This window comes from Diabrotica undecimpunctata, chromosome 10 (genome assembly GCF_040954645.1).
Source record: "Diabrotica undecimpunctata isolate CICGRU chromosome 10, icDiaUnde3, whole genome shotgun sequence".
Classification (NCBI taxonomy): Eukaryota; Metazoa; Arthropoda; class Insecta; order Coleoptera; family Chrysomelidae; genus Diabrotica; species Diabrotica undecimpunctata.
Window position 1 is genome coordinate 54,700,805 of NC_092812.1, and position 12,372 is coordinate 54,713,176.

The window sequence follows — 12,372 nt, forward strand, 5'->3', positions numbered from 1 at the left end:
AAAATGAAATTGACAAAAGCAAAAACCATGTATAAGGAGCTAGTGCATGTCCAAAATGTGATAATAAAAAACACTGCACTTGAGACAATAGACGAGTATATATACCTGGGACAATTAATACATAAATTTGGCTTACTCCCAGAAATCAACAGAAGAATGAAACTGGCTTGGGCAGCTTTTAGTAAAAATGCAGTTATATTCAAATCCAGGATGTTACTCCACCTGAAGAAAAAAGCGTTTTATCAGTGTATACTACCAATCATGGCATACGACTGCGAAACTTGCATACTAAAGATAATAGCGAGACTCAAGTCACTCAAGAGTCAATGGAGCGATGCATGCTAAGTAGAACAAAGAGAGATCGAAAAAGAATAGAATGGATCAGACAGAACATCAAGGTCCCTGATCCACAGAATTAAATCTTTAAAATGGCAGTGCACTGGACATTTAGCGAGAAGAACAGACAATAGATGGTCCACTAGAATTACACTGTGATATCCAAGAGACGTCAAGAGACCAAGAAGAAGTCCAAATTTAAAATGGGACTATGACCTAAGGAAACGAGCCGGTAAAACATGGTATAAGAAAGCGAATATTAGATAATCATGGTCAGAAATGAAGAACGATTATGTAAGGGAGGCTACACCATAATCGGTAGAATACGCTGACAATGATGACGATGATTATAATCTGTGCTGCTCTATGAATAAAAAGGTTCGAATGTGAGGCCAGCAACTTGTCCCGTAAAAAAGACACGCTCATAGAATAATCACAAAGCCTCGAATATAGGATAACCATTTCAAAACGAACTTAGCAAGGAAAAAACTACAAAAAAGAATACCGAATTACGATCAGCATGTTGGAATATTAAATCGTGGAGAAAAAGAGATCACGAGATATTGATAGAAATGACCAGCCAAAAATCGATATAAACATCTCGGAAACTAGAAAAAGAGGAAAAGGAACATTCAAATACCAATATTTGCTACTTATTTACAGCTGAAAGGACAAAGGAGATTATGCAACATCAGGAGTGGGCGTTTTACTGCACCAAAAATCTGAAGACAACGGCAACAAGTGAATCCGATCTTTAGATCTTTAAAACATAAAATATAAATGGAAAATAATTTTTCTTTAGGAAACATGGCCGTCCGATGATCTAGCTAGGGCTATAAATCTCGTTTGGATGGACGAAGTTCAAACCCCGATTGAACCCCTTTTTAATTATATATTTAAAATATCAAAACAATTAATTTATTCTTCTTCTTTCCTATATGCAGATAACTGTCTGCCAATGTTCCTCTATGGGCATTCCATTCCACTTTTTTTTTTTATCCATTTACTGATATTTTCTAGTGGCTTAGGTAGCACAGATATGAATGTTTTCATCTTGATATATGCAGAGAAGCTGTCTACCCTCAAAATTAGGTATAACACATTAATAAGAAGAAGGTTTTGTATTTCACATCTACGTTTTACGTCTAAGCTTCTGGCAGGACCTCTACGTGTTTTTTTTTATCAACTTTCATTTCTACGCTTTTTCCAGCATTTTTTTGTTATTATTATGTCGAGTCGGATTTTCGGCAGCATAAGTCATTTTGTCCTAACAACTGTTTTGTAAATTCTTCTTTTAACTACTTTGATTACGTCTTTGTTTCTCCATATTGTATAGTTCAGATATCCCGTGGCTCTGTTTACTCTATTCGCTTGTTCCTCTACTTCTATCTCAAGCTTACCGGTGCGTAATAGTGCGATAACCATCACCTGTTCTATCAGTTGTCTCTCTGCCTCCAATTTGCACCTCTGCAGGTAGTTTGACATGACCATGCACTTTGTTTTTTCTGGTGAAATTATTATATTAAATTTTCGAGCACGTATGTTAATTTCGTAAAGCATTCTTTGTAATTTGTCTTCGCTTTGGGCCCCTAATACCGCATCATCGCGTTGCATATTATTTAATTTGTTTTTTTTATTTGACATCTTTCTTTGTTTTTATCGTTTTGATAATTTTATCCATAATCAGGTTAACATTAGTGGACTCAAAAATTCTCCCTGTCTTATACCAAACCCAACTTGGATCGGATCCGTTAATTCTTCCTCCATTTTTGCTTTTATTGTGTTGTTAAATCAATTAAATAAAGAATATTAAATTGTATTCCGAATTAATAGCCAGTAATATTACACCAGTTTGGAACTACTTTAATTTGCTAGCGATTTAGGATGAAATTTGTACATTGGCCTTCCCTTGTTTCTTACACTGGTGGTCTACACAACGCTTTTGTCATCCATTTTGTTCCAGTATATTTTTTAAACAATTTTTATCTTATTTCATCGAACCTTATCTCAAATTTTGATAAGATTAATAGCGTTTTGATTTGTTATGATTTCTAAATAGCAATATTTTGTTACAGAAAAATAAAAACTATTGCTTGATAATTAAGATATTCTGTGAGTTAATTACAATTTTTAAATATTTTTTTTGAACTGTGAGTCGAACCGCGACATAAAATATTTTTTATCTTACAGTTTCTGTTACCACATTTTCAGATTGGATCGTAACTTAAGAACTAGTATTAACCAGCGTGGAAAAAGAGTTTTAATTTTGTTACGAAATCATTTTAAAGCAAAACAAATCAAATCTGATATTAATAATGTTGAGCATTTCTTTGTTCAAGTAGATTATGAACTTGCATCATTTATCTTGGTTGGAGTATACATTCCTCCGAACTCTTCTTCTTCTTCTTCTTCAGTGCCTTATCCGGTCCGGATGTTGGCGATCATCAAGGATATCATGGTTTTGTTGACTGCTCTGCGAAACAGCTCCGCGGAGATCATCCCAAACCATTGTCGGAGGTTTTTCAACCACAAATACTTTACCCTGCATAACGAGTTGAAGAATTCGATATTTTTCTTCGTTCGTTGTGTCATGATCCGCATACGATATTTTTAGTATCCTCCTGTAGATCCACATGTCGAAGGCTTCAATCAGCTTTTCAGTGGCTTGCGTCAGTGTCCAGACTCATCAGAAGATATTTACCTTAGTCATTGCTCGGCTGTTGAAACTATTAAAAACAATAGGCCAGCTGTACCTGTACATTTTATTGGCGACTACAATTTACCACTGGCTTCTTGGGCTTACTCAAATGAAGAGGGCTTCTCTTTCCTAACTCTGACTCAATCAAATAACATACCAAATCAACATGGAGTATTTTGGATCTCATTTTCCACAGTATTGAAGACTATCAGAAAATTTCTCAATAACTTTCATCATGTGGCAATTACTTATGATTGTCATGATAATGTTAAACAATTAGATTACATATTTTGACTATCATAATGCAAATTTTATAGGTCTAAACAATTCTTTTTCTTCAGTTGTCTGGAATACCACTTTGACTCAATATGACTCAAATATTAATATGTCAGTTAATAATTTCTGTAAAGTAGTCCACATCCACGTTCGTTGTATTTTTTATAAAAGAAACTGTTATAATAATTGGTAATAGGTATCGGAAAGTTTACGCAAAACTTGAATTGAAGCTATTTGCGTAGTAAAGTGTTATAAAAATAAGAATGGCAGCCTTTATGGATATTAAAACTGATGTGCTGCACAAAATAACAACTCGTTTTTATTGTTGAGCAATATTATAAAAATAATAACGATTTGACAATTTGTTTTTCAATTTTCATCAAAAAAATATGGTCGTATATGTGATATTCTGAGCACGTGTATCATTAAAAGTCAAATTTTACGATGCTAATATCATATTTGTCATTTCTACACCTGTGAACTGTATCTCGAAAGTAATCGGGTCCATTTAGAGGATTTTTGGGGTTCAAAGATGATCAGTAGAGATATATCTATCTAACAATATACTGACAGCAGTTAAAAATAAACCAAATGCGTTTTTAAATGAATGTTTATGAATGATTTTTTTTAATCATCGAGTAGACTCATTTTAGAAGCAGTATATTTTAAGCAAATAATTGCAAAGATTATAAAACTTATTATCTCATATAAAGAAAATATTCAATAAAATTTTATTTCAACTACTTAATAATATCTAGTCTATGTATTTTACCACAACTAAATTTTACAATATTATCTAAAATCCGCACACGAAAATATTTTTCTTTATTATAAAAATAAACAAAAAGATAAAACATTGTCTATAATTACTTCAGATAAGAAGGTAATTAAAATCACTTTCAATTTTAATTTAATATTTACGAAAATATCAACTCAAGTTATAGACCAGAAAAATTAGTAAAAAACAGTCACTCTTTGATACAGGTATCTAACAGATGCTTTTGATAACTTTGGTAATAACAATATGTAATAAACAAAATATGCAAAAGATTAAATGTTATTTTTTACTTATAAACAATAGGTATATACACAACGTAAGATCGCTATTTGATTTTAAATACTAAAGATGAAGACCGACAAATTATATGGAAAAATGAGGGTTTTTGTTAAGTTAATTTTGTTATTTTGTTGTTTAATTATTGTAAAAATAGCTTTAAAAGTCGATTTTTTGAAAATTATTAATAACTTTTTTAAAAATGCACAAAAACTTCGCGTGAGAATGGGGACAATATCACAAATATTCAGCTGTAAAAATTTCAAAAAGTTTCACTCGATAGTTATTGCAAAATTGAAATTGTTTATCCCACAAAGCTTTTAGTCTACGAGCCAAGGGTGGGTTGAGTATGCACTTTTATCTTCCCTTTGTTCCTTGCCGTTTTTTTCGAGGGTACCAGACTGAAAACCCGTCAGATCATTTATTATTAACAATTTTATTGTTTAAATGATTGCATCTCTTAAACTATTAGATACATTTAATTTTACCAAAATGAAAATTGTTCCTTTTGAAAAAATGAACAATATGGCATTTGGTAAATTTTGATCTGATTGTTAGAAGCAGAATTATAACAAATTTCGTAAAAAACAATTGCAAAATAGGCATTCTGGGGCTTTTCCAAGTATAACTCAGCTTTCATACGTGCGATTAACTTTCAAAACGCCCTCACCTTAAAGGTGCCTAATTGTTTCTTGCAGCTTTAAAAAATACTTACTTTAAAAAAATTAAGCCCTAAACTTTGAAAATCTGGCTAGTGGAAGTTATAGAACCACTCAAAACGAACATTTTAATCTTTGGTAAATGTTCCTATGTTAATTTTTTGCAGAGACATTGAAAATTGATTTGCGCGCGCAGTTTATGATCGCCCTCATCCACTGGGAGCTAACCGTGCGCGAATCTGAACTGTGTTTACCTTGTTTAGGCGGTATCCCTCTTCAAGAAGAGGTTTCCCTTTTTTTTTAGCGGGAGTTTTGGATAGCAGTAAACGTCAGCGGAAATGGGGAGGGTGGCAGTACGCTGCTAGCGGAGCGGGGAGGCAGAAGGTGGTTGGGATTTTTTTTAAAGAAGGAGAGACAAAGCCAATCATGTTTTGTTGAGGAAATACCCTGTCTGTCACCAAGTATACAAAAGGAACGGCTGTTGGATTCGCGTTTTTGGCTTGCAGCTTATTTTATCTGCGACATTTAAGGGGAGTTGTTTCAAGGACGTCGTAATACTCATCAGGACGTTCGTTACCAGTCCAGTGTAGAAGTTTGGCTGGTAGGAAAGGAACTTTTTTAGTGGGATTCCTGGTGAGTATGAGCCCTCTCTTCTGAGGGTCAGCTTAGCTCTGTAGTTCAGGCTACTTATAGTTCTTAATAAATATCTTGCTGAGAGAATGGATTCTATTTTCTATTGTACGCAGATTTGCAAGTGGGTGGATTAATCTAGAGGAATAGTATGCATTTCCGCAGTATTTTCCTCTATCTCCGCAGTATTTCCGCTGTATCTTCATAGAAACATGCCTTGTAGTCGATAATGGGTCTTATAAATGTTTTGTAAGTATGAATTAATATTTTGGAACTGGTGCCTGCTCTGTTACTAGATAAAGCACCCAGGAGATTAGCTCTCTTCCTAACTCTATTTTGTACCAATTGAGAGTCTTGCTGAATTGGACTTCCAAGTAGAACACAGAAGGAATATAATCTAACCTTTCCCTTAGGAGAGTTATCCGATTCCGTTCCTCTACTACAGAGTAGGGGCACCTGAATAGGATGACTTGAGTTTTGGATGGTTTAAGGTAACCCTCCATCTATTGCACCATTTAACTATTTTGTTCAGTTGTAATTGCGCCCTATCGAATACAGACTAGTTTCCCCTACGTCCCTCTAAGAGTACCTGCGGGAAGTAATGCCGTGTCATCGGCATACAGCAAGATGGTTTCTGACCTGTTCAGGAGATGCGGAATGTCACTATTATAGATTGTGTATAAAATTGGAGCTAAGATTGAGCCTTGTCGTACTTTTGCTAGTGGAGTAAAAGGGTTTAAAAGTTTGTTGGCTATCTTTACTCGGATTGTCCAATTAGAGAGATAGGAATGGATGGTCTTGATGAATGGTGATCAGTCCGGTATGCCAGAACCGTGCGCATCAGAGCGCCTTATTAAAAGTTCCATATCTTGGTCAAAAATTAACATAGAAACATTTACCAAAGCTTAAAAGTTTACAGCTTAATTTTGTTTATATCTCTATAATTAATTTGCAACCTTTTTGTGAAATTTTTAATGTTGAATTGTTATAACTTTTTTATTATTAAAAATAAAGTAATTCTGCAAAGTTATTTTTAAAACTGAAACAATTACCTTTAAAATGTCTTATCGAAGTTAATCGCAGGTATTGAAGCTGAATTATACTTGTAAAAGCCCTATCGAATGTCTATTTTGCCATTGTTTTTCACGAAATTTGTTATAACTCCGGTTCTAACGATCGGATCAAAGTTTAAAACGCCATTTTGTTCATACGCACTAAAAAAACATAAAAAACTTGGGACATAAAAGAAATGCATACTTCCCTTTTTTAAATGTTTATAAGTTTAAAATCACAGTAATTTTGCAAACCTATCTTGCTATATTTAAGTAACATACACTTTTTAATTATAAAATGATTTAATTTGATAATATGACCTTTTCTCTTCAATTTGGAACTTTCAGAATTCATGTAGACCAAAAAGTTTACGCATAATAGCGATGCAGATAAAAGCTTTCTGGGATAAACAATTTTAATTTTGCAATAACTATTAAGTGAAACTACTTCTTGAAATATTTGTAATATTGTCCCCACTCTCACGTGAAATTAGTTTTTTGTGCATATTCAGAAAAAGTGTCGATAATTTTCAAAAAATCGACTTTTAAAGCTATCTTTGCAAGAATTAAGCAACAAATTAACAAAAGTAACTTTACAAGCTCTCATTATAAAGGATTTTCTATGCTTTTTTAGTAAAATTGTGTCCTTTTTCAATATAATTTACCTGTCTTTTAAGAGTTTAAGCTTTTGCATATTTTGTTCATTACATATCGTTATCACCCAATTTATCAAAAGCAGTTGTTGAATACCAGTATCAATGAATTTTATGAAAAAGGTTTTTTTGCCAATTTCACTGGTCTACATATTAACAGAGATGTTACCATCGCTTACCTTATTTTGACTGCCGTAGAAAGCAAGCGTTATTTTTAAACATTAAAATACCAAAAGAATGTGGTGTGCAAAACTCGCGAGTGTACCAGAGACCACTAGTAAAAATTTCCAGAATAATCCTCATATGACAATAAGAAAATGTGTGCGAACATGTTTTAATGTAATGATAACTAATAGATGGCTGCAATATAATGCAGATGAAGGAATATTGAGAGTTCCCATAAATTATCAGTAAACTCTTGACCTAATTCATTTTAAATTCACCTTATCAAACTTAATATTTCCCTTTTTTTAGTAGTGCGTATTGAACTGTTCATAAGGTCATCTGACAATTAACAATGTAAATAAATGATTGTTTCTTTATCCTTACAACAAACTAATTCACCAGACAAATAGTAAATTCTGATTATATACAAAATTTTATAGGTATTTTCTCCAATGACTGTCAACCTTCAGAAAATTAGTGGTATTTTAAACATTGCTATTCTTAAATAAGTATTAGTGGCATTGATCATTCCCGCACTTTTTAAACCAAGACTCAGTTTTATTACCTATTCATTTATTTCTAGTTTTACTAACTTTAAAATATAAAAATTAAGTATTAAATATATAAACATTAACATTATATGTTGTGGTAATTGCTATTTTTTACCATCCAAAATGTAAATTTTCATTTAGATCAAAGTAAAACAGGTTTATTATTCAACAGTCATTTTCTCCATTCTTCTCAAAACTTCGGCAATCATGTTTCTTGTGTCCATGGAAATCCTTTTTATCTTACAAGTTATTCATGATTCACAGTCTTTTTTAATCTCTTACTTTTTGGTGCAAGGCTATATATACTTTTTGTATTCATAAGCTATGATCTAATATTTAATTTGATCTCAATGTTGATATCAAACTCTAATAACTAACTTACATGAATAAATTATTTTAAATTATACATGATGTATTGTCGATGTTTGATTTTTGTTCAATTACAACAACTTCTTCTTTTAAAAGCAATCACCAAGTATTACTAAATTCTACAGAGGTGATTTCTACTAAATGTTCCTCATTTGCTACAATGCCTGCAAAAACATCTAGGTTTTTTAAATATTTCTAAAGGCCCACTGTCAACCCAGCCTGAATAATTTTGTTGGTATATATATATATATATATATATATATATATATATATATATATATATATATATATATATATATATATATATATATATATATATATATATATATATATATATATATATATATATATATATTATATCAGATGTTTTTTAGGAATATTGCACTAGAAAACTTTAATGTGTAATAATATACTTTTATATTTACTGTATTAGATTCCTTTGTTGAGACAAACTTAGAACTGTGCTGCAATTAATATACTATTTGCTTTGTTGTTATGTGTTTTATACAACTAGATCACTTGTTTATATTGACCAATTGTAAGCAATCAATGCATGACATATTATAATATGAGAAGAATGGATTAGCATATCCCTATTTTTGCCCCTTTACTAATAACACTGTAGCAATGAGTATATTTAAATATGACGGAACAAAATAAAAGATATTTAGATCACAACAATATTTCATTTAAAGGGGAAGACTAACAAAAGTTGGATTTTATAATGTATATAAAGACATGCCTCCATTAAGATCTACAACTAGAACCAAAAACACAAAATAAGTGAAAACACAGAATATAACTAAAAAGGATATAGAAAACATATATTTTATTTATAATACTATACTGTAACAAAATTTAATTAACCCAAAGTACACTCATTTATTATAAATACAAGTTAACATATTTTGCAATAGTATAATATCAACATATCCTCAATTTGTATACTATGCAAATGCTCTATTTACAAAAAAGTTTCCAGCCCTCACTGATGTTATATGAATGTGGACTATGAAGTTATACTGATAATAAACATTTTTTAGAATATGAAAGAATTATTATTGTTTGGAGAGGTTTACTATGAAAAAATAGTATGAATTAGTGTTATCATAATTTCCATAAAAAGAATAAAATTAATAAGAATTAGAATAAGATAAGTGAAAATACAAAATGTGATATATAAATTTGTTAAACAAATATTCATTTTGGGAGTAATAACAATAGATATATTATGTACTCACCTCCTGTGTAAGATTGATGCCCATGTCCAAAGAATCTGTAGGTTCTTCAGTGACAATATTATCTGACTGATTCTGTGGCACAACAGGAATAGCTAATGTGTCATTGCTAGCTCCAGAAGCAGTCCTTTCGATGTTAAGCAAATATGTAGTAACATCTGGATGTCTGAAGCCACCACTGTTAAATCTCCCTAAGGAGTTTAGATCAGCAAATAAATCTCTTTGGTAGTTTAATAGAACAGAGTCTAGACTTTTTGGATTTACATAGTGTGATCGTAACACTGCTGGATTGATACTTCTCCAGCTTGTACCATTATCAAAATCCAAATTATCATAGATATTGTCATAGATGGAATCATGGTTAACTCTTAAAATGCTTAACAGGAGGGCAAGTTGTAGGAGCTCATCCCTGTACATCTTTTTGAGACACAACATCTTAACAGTTTTTATTTTCACTGGTAAAAAATCAACATAACCTTAAAATGATTGAGAGACCAATACAGTTTTTGACTATTGGCACACTGACATCGTTTATAAAAAAATAAGAAAATCCGAATTTCTAAGGATTGTATAAAGTCCAAATCCACATATTCCGTTGTAAACAAAACTACCAGCTGATCTAACACAGAAATGACAGTTTAAACCGGCACTACTGTTTTGGGGTTAGAAAAAGCAGTTATCCACATTATTTTGAAACACTTCGCATTAGTTTTGTCACTTATATTAATCAATACAGTTTCCTATTTTTAAAATCACCTCACTTTTAAACAAAGAGTACACTACGAACTATTATTAACCACGTACTTCTAGAGATTCTACAAGTCATCAAAAATCAAAACTCACTGTTAGCAGCTTACAAACGAAATGCGCGCACTTAAGAAAATTATCAGAAAGTGGGGAAATCTAGGTGTTTTTGTTTTTGAGGTGTCTCCGTGGTTTTGTTTTTGTTTGAATGTCATAAATTGATGTTATTATGATTAGGCAGTGGCCTTGTTTAATAATATTTTACTTTCGTTAGAACCTTAACGCACTATATACTTATTTCAATTTGTGTCATAAGCTACATAGTAATATAATAGTAATTACAATATTAGTAAATATACAAATTTGATTTCCCTTATATAAAACGCCTGTAAAAAGTGTTAAGGGGTGATCCATAGGGTGGAATTGATTAAATACGCAAAATGAGAAAAATAATATTTAATTATAAACAAACCCAAAAATTCGCATTTTTAATCTTGCAATTCAACGTAAAAAAGAGATAAAAGTTTTAAAAAAATGGAACATCTATATTTACCATTGTCGGCATAGTCCATAGATAATACATATATGACTGTTCTATTTACTATGTAATATATACTTTAAAAAACATTTTAATATAAATATTAAGATCATTTATGAAATGTATCATTAATATGCCTTATAAAAATAATTGCAGGTGCATAAAGTTTAGAGCATTCAATCTTATAAAATTAAAATTATTGCCAATTATTAATTTAGTATTAAAAGTGTACAATAAAAATGCATTACATTATATTCAATTCGATTACAGAGTACAGAGTATATTCTTCTGAGTAACATTTCCAGTACAGTGCATCTTAGTAGTTGATACATTAAGCGTTATATGTGTTGCCTATTGTTCGAATTATTTAATACTGAAAAATATGAAAGCAAATAGAGAATACTTGAGGATAGGCTCCTGGAACCCAGGAGGCATTAAGGACCAACCAGAATATACTGGACGAACTGTCCAATAGACATGAAATGGATGTCGTGGCAATACAGGAAACAAAGCTCACGAACAACATCAATATCAAGTTTCCGGGCTACGACATATACAGGAACGACAACACAGCAAAATCAGGTGGCACAGCAATACTAGTGAAAAAAGGCATAGGTCACATCAGAATTGTAACACCACAACTGAATACTATGCAAGCAACAATAGTAAGAATACAAATGAGGCAAAGATAAGTCAGAATTACCTCCGCCTACGTAGGACAAGATCTACTGATCGAAGACGATTTAAATATCGTCGTTCGACGTTCCTAAACGACGAACCCTCAATTATAATAGGAGACCTAAATGCAAGATCCCCAAACTGGAACGACAGAGCCACGAACAGCAATGGAAGACTACTAAACACATACTTAGAAAACAATGACGAGGTTATGGCAACGGGCCCTACAGACCCTACACACATAGACATTGTAGTAGCAAGAAACCTAGGACTACAAACAGAATTACAAACATTAAACGAAGGCACAACGGACCACAACCCCATCCTATTAGAACTAGGAACGTGAGAAGAGGAAAGTACAATCAAAAGAGTTAAAAGAAAACAAAATGGACGAACTTCAAAAGACTCGTGAGCACTGGAATAAACATAGTTCCAGAGATAGACAACCCACGAGAAATAGAAGACAGACTCCTAGAGTTGGAAAACATCATCCAACAAGCACACAGTAACAGCACTACAGAAGAGCAAGTAGAAATGCATACGGGAAGATTTAAGGATATACCGCAAGAAATAAAAGATTTGATTAGGAAAAAGAACAGAGCAAAGCAGACAGCAAGAAGGACAAGGAACCAGGCGGACAAAAATAGAGCAAATAGGTTAAACAGAGAGGTCAAAACAGCACTACAAGAACACCGTAGTGAAAGCTGGGAAAACCACATAAGAGATATGGA

At 32.0% G+C, this 12,372-nt stretch overlaps 1 protein-coding gene across 1 annotated transcript in view; it reads right to left on the reverse strand.

Moving 5' to 3' along the window:
• The window catches only part of cnc (NFE2 like bZIP transcription factor cap-n-collar), a 229,428-nt gene extending 218,879 nt beyond the window's left edge, over positions 1 to 10,549 (reverse strand). Inside the window, exon 1 of the mRNA XM_072546199.1 lies at positions 9,685 to 10,549. Within this exon, the coding sequence (XP_072402300.1) occupies positions 9,685 to 10,116 (432 nt within the window). The 5' untranslated portion in view covers positions 10,117 to 10,549. The remainder of the gene's footprint in view (positions 1 to 9,684) is intronic.
• Between the last annotated feature and the right edge of the window lie 1,823 nt (positions 10,550 to 12,372).